Raw genomic sequence first — 19,974 nt, forward strand, 5'->3', positions numbered from 1 at the left:
AATCTCTTCAAATATTTTCTCAGTCCCTTTCTCTGTCTCTTCTTCTTCTGGGACCCCTGTAATTTGAATATTGGTGTGTTTATTGTTTTCCCAGAGGTCTCTGAGACTGTTCTCTATTCTTTTCATTCTTTTTTCTTTATTCTGCTCTATGGTAGTTATTTCCACTATTTTATCTTCCAGGTCACTTATCCGTTCTTCTGCCTCAGTTATTCTGCTATTGATTCCTTCTAGAGAAATTTTAATTTCATTTATTGTGTTGTTCATCATTGTGTGTTCGCTCTTTAATTCTTCTAGGTCCTTGTTAAGCGTTTCTTGTGTTTTCTCCATTCTGCTTCCAAGATTTTGGATCATCTTTACTATCATTACTCTGAATTCTTTTTCAGGAAAACTGCCTATTTCCTCTTTATTTGTTTGGTCTCGTGGGTTTTTACCTTGCTCCTTCATCTGCTGTGTATTTCTCTGTCTTCTCATTTTAGTTAACTTACTGCATTTGAGGTCTCCTGTTCTCAGGCTGCATGTTCATAGTTCCCGTTGCTTTTGGTGTCTGCCCCCAGTGGGTAAGGTTGGTTCAGTGGGTTGTGTAGGCTTCTTGGTGGAGTGGACTGGTGCCTGTGTTCTGGTGGATGAGTTTGGATCTTGCCTTTCTGATGGGCAGGACCGCGTCCGGTGGTGTGTTTGGCTTATCTTTGAATATATTATGATTTTTGGCAGCCTCTCTGCTAATGGGTGGGATTGTGTTCCTGTCTTGCTAGTTGTTTGGCATGTGGTGTCCAGCAGTGTAGTTTGCTGGTCGTTGAGTGGAGCTGGGTCTTAGCATTGAGATGGAGATCTCTGGGAGAGTTTTCGCCGTTTAATATTACGTGGGGGTGGGAGATCTCTGGTGGACCAATGTCCTGGACTGGCTCTCCCATCTAACAGGCTCAGTCCTGACAACCAGCCAGAGCCCCAAGACCCTATCAGCCACACAGCTCAGAAGAAAAAGGAGAAAAAAAAAAAAAAGAAAGGAAGAAAAAGAAATAAAGTAAAAGAAATAAAGTTATTAAAATAACAAGTTAAAAAATTATTATTAAAAATAAAAAATAATAAAAAAAAAGGAAGAAAGAGAGAGCAACCGAACTAATAAGCAAAGCTACCAATGATAACAAGAGCTAAAAACTATAGTAAAAAAAAAAAAAGGACAGACAGAACCCTAGGATAGAAGGTAAAGCAAAGCTATACAGACAAAAGCACACAAAGAAGCATGCACATACACACTCACAAAAAGAGATAAAGGGAAAAAAAAAAATATATATATATATATATATATATAAAAAGGAAGAGAGCAACCAAATCAATAAACAAATCTACCAATGATAATAAGCTCTAAATAATAAACATATAACCAGAAACAAAGTAGATGCAGAAAGCAAACCCCAAGTCTACAGTTGCTCCCAAAGTCCACCACCTCAATTTTGGAATGATTTGTTGTCTATTTAGGTATTCCACAGATGCAGGGTACATCAAGTTGATTGTGGAGATTTAATCTGCTGTTCCTGAGGCTGCTGGGAGGAATTTCAATTTCTGTTCTTTGTTCACACAGCTCCTGTGGTTCAGCTTTGGAATTGGCCTCACCTCTGAATGTAGGTTGCCTGAGGGCATCTGTTCCCTACCCAGATAGGACGGGGTTAAAGTAGCATCTGATTAGGGGGCTATGGCTCACTCAGGTAGGCGTATGGAAAACGGGGCGAGCTGAAGGAGCAGAAACGGGGATGACATTGCAACAGCTTGAGGCACGCTCTGTGTTCTCCCAGGGAAGTTGTCCCTGGATCATGGCACCCTGGCCATGGCGGGCTGCACAGCCTCCCAGGAGGGGAGGTGTGGATAGTGACCTGTGCTTGCACACAGGCTTCTTGGTGGCTGCAGCAGCAGCCTTAGCATTTCACGCCCATCTCTGGTGTCTGCGCTGATAGCTTCACTTGCGCCTATCTCTGGAGCTTGTTTAGGACATGCTCTGAATCCCCTTTCCTCACGCACCCGGAAACAATGGTCTCTTGCCTCTTTGGCAGTTCCAGAATTTTTCCCGGATTCCCTCCTAGCTATCTGTGGCACACTAGCCCCCTTCAGTCTGTCTCCACGCAGCCAACCCCAATCCTCTCCCTGGGATCTGAACTCCAACGCCTGAGCCTCAGCTCCCAGCCCCCACCTGCCAGGCGTGTGTGCAGACAAGCTAGTGAGTGCTGGTCGACACCGATCTTCTGTGCGGGAATCTCTCTGCTTTGCCCTGTGCACCCCTGTTGCTGCGCTGTCTTCTGTGGCTCCGAAGCTTCCACCCCACCCAACCCCTGTCTCCACCAGTGAAGGGGCTTCCTAGTGTGTGGAAACTTTTCCTACTTCACAGCTCCCTCCCAGAGGTGCAGGTCCCATCCCTATTCTTTTGTCTCTGTTTTTCATTTTTTCTTTTGCCCTACCCAGGTACATGGGGAGTTTCTTGCCTTTTGGGAAGTCTCAGGTCTTCTACCAGCATTCAGTAGGTGTTCTTTAGGAGTTGTTCCACATGTAGATGTATTTTTGATGTATTTGAGGGGAGGAAGGTGATCTCCACGTCTTACTGCTCTGCCATCTTGAAGGTCCTCCTGTAGACTTTTTAAATGATGGCAATTCTGACTGGTGCTGTGAGGTGGTACCTCATTATAGTTTTGATCTACATTTTTCTAATAATTAGCATTCTTGAGCATCTTTTCATGTGTTTATTAGCCATATTTAAGTCTTCTTTGGAGAAATGTCTGTTTAGGTCTTCTGCCCATTTTTTGATTGGGTTGTTTTTTTTCACAGTACGCGGGCCTCTTACTGTTGTGGCCTCTCCCGCTGTGGAGCACAGGCTCTGGACATGCAGGCTCAGCAGCCATGGCTCACGGGCCCCACCGCTCTGCGGCACGTGGGATCTTCCCGGACCGGGGCATGAACCCGTGTCCCCTGCATTGGCAGGCGGACTCTCAACCACTGTGCCACCAGGGAAGCCCCTGGGTTGTTGTTTATAATGGTTGTTGTTTTGAGCTGTATAACCTGTTTGTATATTTTTGGAAACTAATTGCTGTTGGTAGCATTGTTCCCAAGTATTTTGTCCAATTCCATAGGTTATCTTTTCTTTTTGTTGATGATTTCCTTTGCTGTGCAAAAGCTGTTAAGTTTAATTAGGTCACATTTTTTTATTTTTGCTTTTGTTTCCATTACTCTAGGAGGTAGAATTTTGTATATTAATTTTGTATCCTGCAACTTTACTGAATTCACTGATGAACTCTAGTAGTTTTCTTTTGGCCTCTTTAGGGTTTTCTATGTATAGTATCATGTCATCTGCAAATGGTGACAGTTATACTTCTTCATTTCCAATTCTGATTCCTTTTATATTCTTTTCTTCTCTGATTGCTGTAGCTAGGACTTCCAAAACTGTGATGAATAAAAGTGGCAAGAGTGGGCATCTTTTTTTTCCTGATCTTAGAGGGAATGCTTTCAGCTTTTCACCACTGAGTATGAAGTTAGCTGTCATATATGGCCTTTTATGTTGAGATATGTTCCTTCTTTGCCCATTTTCTGTAGAGTTTTTAATCATAAATCCACATTGAATTTTATCAAATGCTTTTTCTGCATCTATTGAGTTGATCATATGGTTTTTATTCTTCAATTTGTTAATGTGGTGTCTCACATTGATTGGTTTGCAGATATTGAAAAATCTTTGCATCCCTGGGATAAATCCCACTTGATCATGGTGTATGATCCTTTTAATGTATTGTTGGAGTTTGCTAGTATTTTGTTGAGGATTTTTGCATCTATAATCATCAGTGATACTGACCTGTAAGTTTCTTGTTATGTGCTATCTTTGTTTGGTTTTAGTAACAAAGTTACTGTGCCCTCGTAGAATGATTTTAAAAGTATTCCTTTCTCTTGAATTTTTTTGCATATTTTGAGTAGGAAAGGTGTTAACTCTTCTCTAAATGTTTGGTAGAATTTACCTGTGAAGCCATCTGGTCCTGAACTTTTGTTTGTAGGGTGTTTTTTAACTACTGATTCAATTTTGGTACTGGTAATGTGTCTGTTCATATTTCCTTCTGGTTCAGTCTTAGTAGATTGTAGCTTTCTAAGAATTTGTCCATTTATTCTTAGCTGTTTGTTTTATTGGTCATATATTGGTGTATATTTGGTGTGTAGTTCTCATAGTAGTCTTTTATTTTCCTTTGTATTTCTATGGTGTTAATTGTAACTTCTCCTTTTTCATTTCTGATTTTATTGATTTGGGCACTCTCCCTTTTTTTCTTAATGAGTCTGAGTAAAGGTTTTTCAATGTTGTTTACCTTTTCAAAGAACCAGCTTTTAGTTTTATCAACCTTTTCTATTTTTTTTCTGTCTCTGTTTCATTTATTTCTGCTCTGATCTTTATGATTACTTTCCTTCTACTAACTTTGGATTTTGTTTGTTCTTCTTTCTCTAGTTGCTTTAGGTGTATGGTTAGTTTGTTTATTTGAGATTTTTCTTGTTTCCTGATATAGTCTTGTATCATTATAAACTTCCCTGTTGGGACCGCTTTTGCTACATCCCATAGGCTTTGGATCATCGTGTTTTTGTTTTCATTTGTCTCTAGGTATTTTTTTATTTCCCCTTAGATTTCTTCAGTGATCCACTCGTTGTTTAGTAGCATGTTTAGCCTCCAAGTGTTTGTGTTTTTTGCATTTTTTTCTTGTAATTGATAGACTCATAGCATTGTGGTCAGAAAAGATGCTTGATATGATTTCAATTTTCTTAAATTTACCAAGGCGTGGTTTTTGGCCTAGCATGTGATCTGTCCTAGAGAATGTTCCATGTGCACTTGGAAAGAATGTGGATTCTGCTGCTTTTGGGTGGAATGCTCTATAAATATCAATGAAGTCCATTTGTTTTAATGTGTTGTTTAAGACCTGTGTTTCCTTATTGGTTTTCTGTCTGGATTATCTGTCCATTGATGTAAGTGGGGTGTTAAAGTCCACTACCATTATTGTGTTACTGTTGACTTCTCCTTTTATGTCTGTTTATATTTGCCTTATATATTGAGTTGCTCTTATGTTGGGTGGATATATATTTACAATTGCTATATATTTTTCTTGGATTGATTCCTTGACCATGACATATATCCTTCTTCTCTTGTAACAGTCTTTATTTTAAAGTCTGTTTTGTCTGATATAAGTATTGCTCTTCTGGCTTTCTTTTGATTTCCATTTGGTGAAATATCTTTTTCCATCCCCTCACTTTCAGTCTGTATTTGTCTCTAGATCTGATGTGAGTCTCTTATAGGCAGCATATATATGGGTCATGTTTTGTATCCATTCAGCTAGTCTGTGTCTTTTGGTTGAAGCATTTAGTCCATAAATATTTAAGGTAGTTGTCAATATGTATGTTCTTATTGGCATTTGTTAATTGTTTTGGATTTGTTTTTGTATGTCTTTTTCTTTTTTCCATTTCTTCTTTTGTTCTCTTGTGATTTGATGACTATCTTTAGTGTTATGTTTGGATTCCTTTTTTGTGTATGTATATATATTATAGATTTTTGGTTTGTGGTTACCTTGAGGTTTTTGTATAGCAGTCTACATACATATATGATTGTTTTAAGTTGCTGATCCCTTCATTTCAAATACATTTTAAATACCCTGCATTGGTACTCTTCTCACCTCACAATTACTGTTTTTTGATGTCATATTTTACAACTAATTGTTTTCTGTATCCCTTAACTGCTTATTGTGGATACAGACGATTTTACTCCTTTTTTCTTTTAACCTCCCTACCAGCTTTGTGTGTGGATAATTTCCTACCATTACTGTATGGTTGCCTTTACCAGTGAGCTTTTTCATTCTGTAATTTTCTTGTCTCTAGTTGTGGCCTTTTCTTTTTTATCCAGAGAAGTTCCTTTAATATTTGGTGTTAACGCTGGTTTGGTGGTTTGAAGTCTTCTAGCTTTTGCGTGTCTGTAAAGCTTTTGATTTCTCCATCAAATCTGAATAAGCGACTTGCTGGGTAGAGTATTCTTGGTTGTAGGTTTTTCCCTTTCATTTCTTTAAATATATCATGCCACTCACTTCTGGCCTACAGAGTTTTTGCTGAAAAATCAACTGATAGTCTTATGGGAGTTCCCTTGTATGCTATTTGTTGATTTTCCCTTGATGCTTTTAGTATCTTTAATTTTTGTCATTTTGATTACAGTGTGTCTTGGTGTGTTCCTCTTTGGGTTAATCCTGTATGGGACTCACTCTGTACTTCCTGAACCTGGGTGACTCTTTCCTTTTCCAGGTTAGGGAAATTTTCAGCTATGATCTCTTCAAATATTTTCTTAGGCCCTTTTTCTCTTCTCCTTCTGTGCCGCCTCTAATGCAAATATTAGTGTGCTTGATGTTGTCCCAGAGGCCTCCAGAGTTGTGAGAAATAAGTTCTGTTGTTTATAAGCTACCCAGTCTATGGTACTGCTATGTTATAGCAGCCTGAATCGACTAAGACATCATATGTGCCAAAGTTACCCATTGGGACATAGGTGACATAAATATGGTCTACCTAGAGTAAATATTCAGCCAAATATGAGACACTCAAATCCACTTTCTCAGTTTCCTTGCTGCTTCCAGCTGTGCCAGCTTAGTCAGAAGGTTTAAGTATCTAAGATGACAAAAAAGACATGTTTTGCAGATTCCTGAGTTACCTGTGAGAAAAGATGAAATGAAGCTTACCAAAGGTCCATTTCTAACCTGCAGTTGTACTGTTGTAAAGCTATGTCATAGACACACACATGTAAACAATAAACAACTAGTTGTTTGATGAGTTACAGGTAACTCAAATAGACAATAACTGCTGTACATGCAGAAGGGCAAGTCAGAGAGAGGCTTAATCCTGGAATGTTACAACCAGATGGTTGATTGTACTAAAAGAAAATGGGGAGCAATAAGGGTAAAATTCACATATAAATCAGCAAAATTTAAGCTCTAAAATAAACTTTTTATTATTTTTAAAAAAATTTTATTGGAGTATAGTTGATTCACAATGTTGTGTTAGTTTCAGGTGTACAGCAAAGTGATTCAGTTATACATATACATATATCTATTATTTTTTAGATTCTTTTCCATTATAGGTTACTATAAGATATTGAGTGAAGTTCCCTGTGTTCTACAGTAGGTCCTTGATGGTTATCTATCTTATATATAGTATTGTGTGTGTGTTAATCCCAAGTTTCTGATTTATCCCTCCTCCCACCCACACATTTCCCCTTTGGTAACCATAAGTTTGTTTTTGATATCTGTAAGTCTGTTTCTGTTTTGTAAATAAATAAGTTCATTTGTCTCATTTTAAAGAAAATTAGATTCCACATATGAGTGATATCATATGATATTTGTCTTTCTCTGACTTGCTTCATTTAGTATGATAATCTCTAGGTCCATCCATGTTGCTGTAAATGGCATTATTTCATTCTTTTTTATGGCTTAGTGGTATTCCATTGTATGTATGTACCACATCTTTATCCATTCCTCTGTTGATGGACATTTTAGGTTGCTTCCATGTCTTGGCTATTGTAAACAAACAGTGCTGCAATGAACATTGAGGTACATGCGTCTTTTCAAATTATGTTTTTCTCTTGATATATACCCAGGGGTGGGATTGCTGGATCATATGGTAGCTCTATTTTTAGTTTAAGGAAGCTCCATACTGTTCTCCATAGTGGCTGTATCAATTTACATTCCCACCAGCAGTGTAGCAGGGTTCCCTTTTCTCCACACCCTCTCCAGCATTTATTGTTTGTAGGCTTTTTGATGATGGCTTTTCTGACTGGTGTGAGGTGATACCTCATTGTGGGTTTGATTTGCCTTTCTCTAATAACTAGCTATGTTGAGTATCTTTTCATGTGCCTATTGGCCATCTGCATGTTTTCTTTGGAAAAATATCTATTTAGATCTTCTGCCCACTTTTTGATTGGGTTGTTTGTTTTTGATATAGAGCTGCATGAGCAGTTTGTATATTTTGGAGATTACTCCCTTGTTGGTCACTTCATTTGCAAATATTCTATCCCATTCTGTGGGTTGTAGTTTTTCTTTTTCAGGACTGCTTTGGCTATTTGAGGTCTTTTGTGTTTCCATACAAATTTTTAAATTTTTAGTTCTAATTCTGTAAAAAATGCCATTGGTAATTTGATAGGGATTGCAAGGCAATCTACAGATTCTGTGCAATCCCTACCAAATTATCAATGGCATTTTTCAAAGAACTAGAACCAAAAATTTAAAAAAATTTATGTTTCCACACAAATTTTAAAATTCTCAAGAGCCTACAGATGGTGGTAGTGGGTATACTAAAGTGGTGGCAGTACTAGGATCTATTGTCAGATGATCTAAACAATTTTCATGGGTCACCCTCTCACCACATGAAGTTGAATACCTCACTTGAATCTGGGCAACAATCGCTTCATCTAACAGATTAAACAATTCTCTACCTTCCCCCAAGTCATGACATTTTATTAGGAACTTAAATTATGTTAAAGCTCTCTGTCAACTATGAGGTGAACATTGTGTAAATATTTAGGATTGTTGTCTTTTCTCTATCTAGCTAATCACTGGAAAGTTTAGAAGTTTGGATAATTTTTTAACTGTTGATCATCAGTACACTTTGCTAAGTCTTCAAACCCTTACTCCTGTCTTCCTCTGCAGCTTCCTCTCCCTCTTGTCCTTTCTGTACACAGAACTACCCATTCAAATCACAACTTACATACACTCAACCATGCCATAGTTTGTTTCCATACCCGGAATTCCCCTTCCTTTTTGCTATACTGGCTAACTCTTAATTTTCTTTCAAGTTAAAATTCAAATATCCACTATTCCGTGAAACCTGCTCTGACTCATTTTACCAATTTTAGTAATTTCTTCTTTGTGCCTCTCTCCTACCTTGTAAAAACATATACCTATTATCCAACCTATGATGGAGCATTCATCATTGAATAGATTATTCATGCTTCCTAGCTTGTGAGCTCATTAAAGAAATGCCCCATGCCTTATTTATACAAGTGAATAAATGCCAACAAACAAATGAAAAAGTGATAATACTTTAGTTAATTATTGAGTAAGTAAGTAAAAATCATATTCAGCTGGCCTGTCTACTTTCTTGGTCACAGGTTAGCAAGCACCCTTCATACCTTCCAGTTATCCACTATATGTCAATTTTACTGTTGTGATAACCTCATGCACCTGAAATGAAAAAAAAAAAACATTAACAATGGGACGTTGTAACAAATGAGACTTGTCCAGAAAATTCCTGTTTTTATTCTCTCTGGATTTTTAAAGTGGGTTGCATGCTTTCAGCCAAATATGATAAACTCCAAGATCTTTAAGATTCCATTCACATATATCCCATAACCAGAAGATTTCTTCTTGATCATGCAATCAATATTGCAGACTCATTTAAGGATCCTTTCCCTAAGTGCTCAGATAAGGATGTTTCTTGTGTTGGGGCCAGGTTGTAGAAGAATTGTTGAATCACATTTTTGTCTTCCTGTCGATCTCTTCCTTTTTCTTAAGTGAAGTATAGGTGAGATTGTGATAGTTTCAGGTGTACAGCAAAGTGATTCAGGTATACAAACATATATATGTATTTTTTTGGTATTCTTTTCCCTTATTGGTTGTTACAAAATATTGAGTATAGTCCCCTGTGCTATATATAGTAGGTCCTTGTTGGTTATCTGTTTTTCTTTTTGAGTTATACTATTTTACTTTTTTTTCTTTTTGCACATTTGTCATTATTGACATTATCAAGTATATTATCAGTTCCTCTTGGCTATTGATTCTTGATCCCTCTGCTAATTTTGGCAGTGGCCATTCTAGATATGTCTAAAAGTTTGTAGTCTTTCTTTTATCTATGGTCCTTCTATTGGCAAGACCAACTCTGCTGTGGGCCTAGATTAATGAATATATGTCATCCTGAAATATCTAACAGAACTAATTATGCTCATTTTGATTCCATACTCACCAAACAGATTCCTGGTTTTGACCTGGCTTCTGTTCTATGTCTGTCTGCGTGGGCAAGTGCCCATCCATATTGACCTCTTCTTTTATATTAGAATTTTTTTATTAGCATTATGAGCTTAGTGACTGGGAATCAGTCCCAGTGAGATGGCTTTGTTCACACTGTGCTGGCAAAAGAAGGGTTCTGAGCCTAGAAGATAATGGAGAGAACACAGTGACTTTTCACCTAGGTATGTTGAAGTGTATATTCATGTTAGAATAAGTTTTTGAAAAATAATACTAATTTTGTGGTTAAACTAGAAAATCAATATGAACTCATGACCTTAATGATCATTATTTTCTAGATCTCTCAATAATGTCTGGCATATGTAGAACAGTATGGTAACTTTTCACAGTATCCTGAAGTTGGTCTTTAAAAATATTTTCCTTTCAAAGGAATTGAGACTTTCTGGAGATGATCTCATGCATTGAAATAGGAAAAAAATCAAGATGAAATAGCTTGCTGCTGCCAGAAATTTATCTTAAAAGGCAAAGTTTTTAACTAAATGAGGTTTCCAATATATGTTGTAATAATTTAATTTATGCATCCAAAAGATAATTATAATAATAAAATTGAGTTGAATATGTGAAAAAACATGAAATTGTACTTATATCAAATATGTAAAATTTTAAATAAAATTTAGTATGAAAATTTAAAAGTAGGGCAAGTACATTAAACCATGGTAAGTAATTAGTTTTAATAATTCAGGAATGCTGATTTCATTTAAATACATGTAATATTTAAAAATTGTAGTATGTATTTTTTATGTTTTAACAAAAAGGGTGATTTCAGAGAACAGTAAGTCATATAGAATCCAACAACCTGTGACGAAATGATAGATTATCTGCATAACCTTAATAGAAAATTGTCTATATAAACTCATTCCTTAATCTCCTGAGGCATGAAACTTCTGGATATCCTACTAATTATGCAGTGATAATAGGGCACAGTCAAGTAAACTGTGAACTGAGGTGGATCACTCTGTAACCAATATACCAGTGACTTGGAGGAAAAGCTGGGTCAGCACCACATTCTAAAGCATAGTCTTGGAACATACCACTTATTTAACAATTAAAGTTTTGTTTGAGAAGAGTCCCAACCCAATAAACACTGACTCAGGTTTCAATCTACTTAGAAGATGTAACCAAATCCCTTGACAAATGAGGAATGAATAGGTTAATGAAATAAAATCTGCAATACCAGCTAGTTTATATTGCTTGACTTTCAGATTGATAAAATTATTGTCCATAAATGAATAAAACCATAACCAGGAATATATCAAATAAGGTTATATCAAATAAATTTGTATAGAGATAATAATGTGACAAAACCATGGGATTGATATTTTGAGGTAGGTTCGCTAATAAATTTTTTTTTTTTTTAAAAGAGACAGAGCTCAACACAGACTCCAGCCTGTGACCTTTTTTTTTTTTTTTTTTTTTTTTTTGCAGTACACGGGCCTCTCACTCTTGTGGCCTCTCCCGTTGTGGAGCACAGGCTCCAGACGCGCAGGCTCAGTGGCCATGGCTCACGGGCCCAGCCGCTCCGCGGCATGTGGGATACTCCCGGACCGGGGCATGAACCTGTGTCCCCTGCATCGGCAGGCGGACTTTCTACCACTGCGCCACCAGGGAAGACCCTAATAAATTTTAATAACTATAATGTTTTGTGTATATAAGGCATTTGGAGCATTTAAAATAATTTTTTATGCTAGATTTATGACTTTATTGAACTGTTATGAAACTTGACTAATTTTATATTTACTATCTAAATGTTTAAGGGATTTTGATTTATGCAGTTTATATTTAAATTTATGAATTATATGAGCAATGATAACAATGTTCACTAGATATGAGCAATGACAACAATGTTCATTAGATATACTATCTTAAAAAAGGATGTACCAAAGAGTGACCTTCTTAAGCCACAGAGCCCCTTAAGCTTCTAAGGTTCTACCCTGAGGTCACTGACCCTGATAAACCAAGCATGAGAGATCTTTATAACACACGGAGCTGCTTTTAGACCATCCAGCCTCTCTGGATAATGAGGTAGCTGGGATGAGGAATTGTAATTTGGTCTGACTATTAAATAATGGAAATTTACCTCTCAAACATAAAGATTTCCCCCATGTAGTCCTTTCAATGAACTTTTTGTTTGGATTTTTATCCAACTCAAAGTGATAATCAATCATTTATTTCCAGGCTTCCCTGGTGGCGCAGTGGTTGAGGATCTGCCTGCTAATGCAGGGGACACGGGTTTGAGCCCTGATCTGGGAGGATCCCACATGCCACGGAGCAGCTAGGCCCATGAGCAACAACTGCTGAGCCTGCACTTCTGGAGCCTGAGCTCCGAAACAAGAGAGGCCGCGATAGTGAGAGGCCCACGCACCGTGATGAAGAGTGGCCCCCACTTGCCATAACTAGAGAAAGCCCTTGCACAGAAACGAAGACCCAACACAGCAAAAATAAATTAATAAACTCCTACCCCCAACATCTTCTAGAAAAATAAATAAAAATTAAATCATTTATTTCCTAGCCAAAAGGAGACTACTAAATTATGAAACTTTATACTTGTGTCCTCAGTGACTCAGATAAAAGATAAAGCAAAATTTGAAATCCCCTAAACCTGAATTTCTTGTGACACACTACAGGTGCTTCCCAGAGAATGGCAAATCTAGTCTTTTGTACAGCTCATCAAAACAATTTCCTGTGACCCTGTGTCCACTTGAACCAAACTGATTAGTTAAGTCATCTAGAACAAGCATATTCCCCCTTTGATATCTCCTGTAGTCCATGGACCCCAGGATGTGAAAGATATTGGGGTTTCCAAACCTTCCCTAGTTTGTTTCCACTCAGTTAACTCAATCTCATTTCAGTCATCTCCATTTCTTCTACTTCCATCTCCGTCACATCATGCTCACTCTGAGTCCCATGGTTTTGCTGTCACTTGTCCTTTCACTTGTCCACCCTTGTTTCTTTCTTTATAAGTTTTCCCACTTGAAGTTCTTCCTCTGTGAAATTTTCCATGCCTGCCCCAACTCTTGCTCTTGTTTAACTTTCTAAAAAGTAACATAGGAGTTTTCACAAAATAATTCTATCGAGGGTAAGCAGGCTATTTTCAAATCCTTAAAGACCAATGACTAGGAAGCACTCCCTCCTCAGAAATATGTGTCATAAGCTTTTAAGTCCCAATAATCCTAAACTTTTCCCATTGTTTCACAAGCCTTAGAGCTGGTAGTTGCCTCATTCAGTGATTACCTCTATGTTATCTCTATGAAAAGGCATTTAGAAAAAGAGAAAAGTGGAAGCTGATTCAAAAAGGTAATGGATATAGGCTGAGATTTATGACCTGTACAAAGTAAGAGGTATTCATGTGTGGACTCCCCTGAACATAAATAAAGGTTTCAGAGACTTAATACACAGGGGGCCAATGAGCAGCCTTCCAGCCTGGCAGCCCTCCAATGGGCACACAGTAGCTATTACTATTTTCTTTTCAAAGATGAGAAAACTGGGGCTTGGAGAGACCTCAGTTTTCCCTAGTCAGTGTTTCATTTTTGCCTTTTCAGTTTTCCATACTTGTTTATCCAATTGTCTATGTTAAATTCCCTCTGCAAAAATAACTTGTATGGTTTCTATAACCTGCCTGGACCCTAACTAATATATACAGTATTTGGACTATTGGATGAAACCAATATACATGTTGTCCCTATCTTGTAACTTCAAGGGCTTCATGTTTGTGGAATCAACTTCTAACTTAATTCTGGAGACTTGAACCATACAAAGTCCTGAGGAAGAATAAAAGCTTACCAGGAATTGTTTTCATAAGGAATTTATGTGCATCTAAGGAAGATGTTTTTAAAGTTTCAAAATTCAAGCTTAACGCTTCAGTACAAGACTGAAATAACACATGTCAAATGCATGCTCAGTAGTATAAATGACCAGGACATAGCCATGATCATCTTGTCAATGAGCCAAGCAGCAGTCTTACGTGTAGCCATCCAAAGTTCTTGCAGGACCAAGTGACTCAATTGTGGGAGGAAAGAATTCAAATCCCACAATTTTTTTATGCTTAAACAAGGGCATGTTCTCACACCTGGGTGTGTTCCCATTTGGGCACATTTCCACCATCACTAATATGTATTTTTACATATATGTGCAGGCTAGACAATTTATGTACATTAACTCATTTAATATTGGTGAAAACTCTTGCAAGCTAAATACTGTCAGAAGTTTATAGAAAAGAAAACTGCCTATCAGATTGATTGAGCCAGGTGACCCCAAAACTCACAATTAGTAAGTACCAGAACCAGAAGTCCAACTGAGGTCTGTCTTATTGCTAGTATTTTACACTATATCATTCTGATGAACCACAGGCTTGGGAGTAGGAATAAAGAAGGAATGGTTCATTTGGATCTAGAGATGAGACTAGCAGTCTAGTTGATTATACCCTGAGGAATAAAAGAGTATAAAGCCATAAGCAGTAAAGGTTATAATTACAAAAGATCATGAAATTGCCATTCCCACTGGGCAAAATGGTATAATATAATACACATGGTCTTTGCCTTCAGAAAAACTTGAATTCAAATTCCATCTTTCCACTGTATATGTCTTACTTTAGACAAGTCACCTAACTCTTAGTCCTCTGTTTTTCCAAAACCATCTCATAGAATTACTGTAAAGAGTAAAAGGAGGTACAAATACAGTAGACGCTCAATAAATATCAAATCTCTTCTGACTTTATAAACTCTTTCATATTTACTATTTCCTTCATTTATCACCCCTTGTACCTCTGTCATAACTAATAACAGAATATCTTTAAAATTAAATGAACCTATCTAAACTAAGACTAAAGAGAGAGGCTTCGAGCATTCTTTGGAACACTTTCTGAACAATTATGGATAAAGAAACACTCAAAAGGATAGAAAGTTAAAAGCAGATTCAAAATTATAATAAATATAGGCTACGTACTTAGTCCTATCCAAAGGAAGAAGTATTCTTAGGCTTCCTTGAGCCTAAAGACTGTTTTCAGAGTCTTGATACAAAAGAATCAATGAGCAGTGATGTAGCAATTCTTCCATTGGGTAAAAGGTGACTCTTACTTTTTTTTTTCCCCATAGGTGAGAAAACAGGCTCAGGCAGGCCAGAATTTCCCATAGCTAATAAAGGTTAGAAAGCTAATCTGAACCCAGTTTTTCTAATTCCAAGCCAATACTGTTTCCCATATGGTGCAACATTACAAATAAATCTAATTCCCTATATTTCTATTCCTGCTTGTGGAGTTGTAAGTTTTCCCATTTTAATAAAAGAAAAATAGCCATCTTTTATTAGGGAAATTAAGAAGCAGTAAGGAGACATGTACACTACCTCTATATCTCTTCCACATAATCTCTTCTAGAGGTTTGCCAGTTAGAAAAAAAAGAAAAAAGAAATCAAATGGTCAGAGCATCATTGCTTGCCTAGAGTACAAGTGATCTCCAAATGCAAACGCCATCTAATAGGCATTTTAGATGCTCTTTGTCAAGCAGTCTTATTTTCCGGAACATAATTGCTTTATTCAATCAAAGTGTCTCCAACTGCTGTGGACTAGAGACCTCATGATTTAGTTCTATCAAAATAATCCTGCCCCAAGTGGAGAAACTTGCCTGATTTAAATGAATATCAACAAAAATGATGATTTTACACTTTTCAGAGAAACAACAGTCCCTAAAGTTCTTGTGTATTTCCAGGGACCTTAACGGAGGCTAACAGATTTATGGTTTCATTATTGCCTGAAGCAATGTCTCCCAATAGGTAATTTTTATGCTGTGGGACAGCAGAACATATAAGAATAAATGTTCTTGAATAAAGGAACTGGCTGTCAGGGTTTTCAAATACAGCCGTTACTAAAACAATAGATTTCTCACAAAGAAATGAGCTTCTTTTCTCCTTAGCGTCTCACCTGTGTTTCACCATTAATCCCATCAGAAACACTTGTCTCTTTAAATAGTGGAAAATATCATTTAAAGAATTGGGAAACAATAATAAAAACCTGTAATACTATATCCAATTAGTATTTTAATAACATTATATAATATTTTGTATTCATAATATAGTATAAATTCTAATAATGTGTATTAATAATCTATCCTACTTCAATTAATGATTCTAATCCATATTATGCCTATCCTATTCCCATTCTCAAACAAGACACAATGGACTGAATAGAAGTTATAAGAAATGTGTTTTCTCTTATCAGTGAATATATTAAAACAGAGATTGAATGGCCATGAGTAAGCATGGCTTTGGAATTGAAATAAATGGAAGATTTTAGAATGGATTCGTGTATTAGATAGGAGATGGCACTATATATCATAGAATGTTAGGGACCCGTGAAAACTAAGGAATAAAAAAATTTAGGGACCCATGAAATTTAAGGACATAAAATGAAGGAAACAAACCTTTGTCAAATATTGGTTTCATGCTAGGCATTTTGCAAGTTAAAGTTTTCCCAAATGTATAAATAAAAAATCAGAGTTTGAATAGGAATAGAACAGAACTGGGAATGAGACTACCTAATTTTAAAGAATTTTTTAAAGTGCACTTTCCTAATCCTGCATAAGAAATATCAAAAACAACCAAATTAAAAAGAAAATTACACTATGCCTACATTCAATTTTAATAAATGAAAGGGAATAAAAGTTTTAGTTTACAACAACGAAAACTTATCCAAAAATTAACTTCAGGTTACACTACACGGTTATCAATATCTCAGGGTAGTATTCTAACTCTTCTTCCTTCTAGGCCCTCTCTGTCACATCACCCTGTTGCAATGACCTCATAGCACTTATCACTACATGAAATTATCTTTTTCTTTATTTTGCTACACATTCAGTGTTGTTTCTTCACCTCTACTTTGTTGCTTCAAGTGTTAAAGATAACTGGCCCAATATGGAGTTACTTATGCTAAAACCCATGTCACCAAACCAAGACTTGACTTAATTAGTTTCAGCTATCCCGCAAATGGAATCTTAAACTAGTCAGCCAGGAATCTCTTGATTAGCATTAGTTAGGTAATCTGCCTGATAAATCTGCCCCATTCCCTATAAGGAAAGTTACTGTGCAATAACCAATCTGCTTTTCACCCTAGTACTCTTCCTTGTTCCTGCTCCCTTCTGCCTGTAAAATGTCTTGCCTTGTACAGCTCTTTTGGGCTCCTTTCTATCAGCTAGATTGTATGCTGCCTAATTCATGAATCACTGAATAAAGCCAATGTGATCTTTAAAATTTACTCAGTTGAAATTTGTTTTTTAACAGAAGCAAAGCAAACTTTTCTGTTTGTTCACTACTATATCCCCAACACCTAAATTAGCACCTGGCACAGAACAGAGCCCCAGTGAATATTTGCTGAATCAAAGGTAGTTTTACCACAATAGCGTTAATACAGGCTTCCCACATAAAAAGGTGATAATCTATGAAAGAGGCAGGACTGCACAGTGGAAGGAAGGCATGTTTGAAGTCACACAGTTCACTCACCAACGCCAGTCCATTGCCTGATTTAATCTTCACAACTTCAGTGTGAGGTGGACAGAGTTGTCATTCTGAATGTATGGACGATGATAAGACACCTAGAGAATCAGAGTGAATTTTACAAAAATAGGTAAAAAGCAGAAATGAAACTAAGACACTTATCCTAAGTTTGAGGGTCAGGACATTTTCTTTTACTGTTTTCCTGTATTAAACCAAACAAAATTGCATAGGAAGGGGATTAAAAATATAACAAGCAAACACAAAAATCAGAAAGGAAATCATGAGAGTGGTCAGGCTATAGTGGAGAGGAGGTTTCAAGAAACATTAAAAAGTGAGGATAAGTGGAAAAGCAGTGGTGGCTAATGGAGAACTTACATATGTTATGTATCTAGGGATAAAATAATTACATTTGATATTATACAAATATATAAATAGCCATGTTTACATATGGCTAATAAGAGTTTTCAAGTTGGAAATCTTGGCCTCTGTCTTACCTTGAACCTTTATAGGGCAAATTTAATCTGCTAAAAAATGGGAACTGAGACAATCAACTTTTTTTCTGCTTTATTAAACTTGGTATGGTGTGGTATATTGTGTGTGTGTTATACATGTGTGTGTGCACGTGCATATGTTGAAAAGCACTGACTGATTTTGTACCTTCAGCTCAAGCTGCAAATTCCCAAATATAGGACATACTTCTGAAAGTCCTCCCTACAGTACTTAGCAAAAAAAGAGCTTATGATCAAATAAAATATGAAGGAAAGAAATGGAGAAGAAAAATAACGAATACAAGAAGGAAATTGGGCAAAATGAAAAAAAATGGGAAAATATAGAGAATTGTTTGCAATCAAGAAGGAAATACTGTCTGTCTTTAGTATATATATATATATATATAATGTGGCCATATGTGCTATGGTTAAACATAATGTGATAAACATGAGCTAAACCACCATAAAGGATGTGGCAGACTCCTGATGGGAAACTGGCATGTAAAATTAGAAATGAAATAAAGTGTTGAAGTTTCCATAACAAAAGACTGTACAAATACAGTAGGGGCACAAAAGCAAGAGTGATTTATTTTGTCTATTTTGTCAATATGTAAATTGCCAGTTAGAACTATCATTATATCAGCTTTGAAGAGGACAATTATACTTTTAAAAAAATGTTATAGTGGTCCAATGCACATAACAAAAAATTCACTGATTTTAAGTATATAATTCAGTGAGTTTTGACAAACATATAGAGTGTATAGTGTTATAACCACCAACACAATCATGATAGAGAATATTTCTATTGCCCCATAACATACCCTCATGCTCTCCCATTTTTTATTGCGATATAATTGATATATATTAGTTTCAGGTGTACGACATAATAATTCAATAGGACAATTATACTTTGATATTGGATGTTTAAAATATACGTTTGAATGTGGTCCAGATCAGAGTTTATCAGCTCTCTGACAGTACAGAATGTGGTGTTCTCCATCAAACAGAGCAATTCAAGCAACAGAGCTTGCAAACCTGTGTTATTAGTAACTTTCTGGAAGCAAAATTCAAATTACAATGCTGATAGAATCTATGAGGAAGCCAATTGCTAAAAATTAATTCCAAAACACACACACACACACACACACACACACACATTCAAAATTGCATCACTGTAATCTAATTATTTTAATAGAAGTTAAACCAATTACACATACTTACAACCTTGAGGTTAACAATATTGATGAAAAAGCTGTGCAGCTATGTAAATGTACTAATATAATGTTTTAATTATATCCACACATCTATTTAAATCAGCTAATTCCATTTTATACACAAAGCAGTTAGTTATCTTTGTATTTGAGCCCCCCAAGTCATATGGTCTCGTTTATTGAAAAATTTTTAAGTAAGAGCATCTATTGACAAAATAAGGTTGTGAATGAAAACCACTCCAATGTATTCAAATTTATTTAAATTCAATTTATTCAATTCAATGGGGGAAAAAAGTCCAGCTGGTTATTTGATATAATGGAGAAAAACAAAAACAAACCTTTAGATTGACAGAATTTTTTTTGAGATAAAAATAGCTATATTCTGGTGAAAATTTGTAAAGATTCTGACTTTTACATCTAATGCCTACCTTAGTATAGAGGAAGAGCATTGATTATATCAGGTATCTAAGTTCAAAGTCAACAATTATACTAGACTTTTCTGAAAATACGAATATTTATCTAATTCTAGCATTTGACAACTTATTGAAAAATAGTAGTTACTAGATGGTAGGCATGGGTCTAGGTAGAAGACATGTCCATTAATTTTCCAAATTCATAGGATTATAAACAGATCCCATTCTGTATATTGTAAAGCACTTCAAACAATGTATTATTGCAATATTTTGCTACTGCCATGTGTCAGTCTCTGGAGTGACACATACCATCTCCAAATTTTTCCCCCTT

At 36.2% G+C, this 19,974-nt stretch overlaps 1 protein-coding gene across 5 annotated transcripts in view; it reads right to left on the reverse strand.

Annotated features, from left to right (window-relative positions):
• Positions 1-6,194: 6,194 nt before the first annotated feature.
• LOC307190962 (uncharacterized protein) overlaps positions 6,195-19,974 on the reverse strand; it is a 445,225-nt gene continuing 431,445 nt past the window's right edge. For 3 of the 5 annotated variants that reach the window (XR_013829565.1, XR_013829566.1, XR_013829567.1), the window contains 3 exons: positions 17,538-17,629; positions 9,991-10,176; positions 9,112-9,212 (listed from right to left, as the gene is read on the reverse strand). Coding sequence is in view for 1 of the 5 variants with exons in the window: in XM_079930478.1 (XP_079786604.1) it covers positions 17,575-17,629 (55 nt within the window). In the remaining 4 variants the exon portion in view is untranslated. Of the gene's footprint in view, positions 6,689-9,111; positions 9,213-9,433; positions 10,177-17,537; positions 17,630-19,974 lie in introns of those variants that run through there. The other 2 variants (XR_013829564.1, XM_079930478.1) reach the window with 2 other exon arrangements.

The sequence above is a fragment of the Stenella coeruleoalba genome (genome assembly GCF_951394435.1).
Source record: "Stenella coeruleoalba genome assembly, chromosome: 8".
Classification (NCBI taxonomy): Eukaryota; Metazoa; Chordata; class Mammalia; order Artiodactyla; family Delphinidae; genus Stenella; species Stenella coeruleoalba.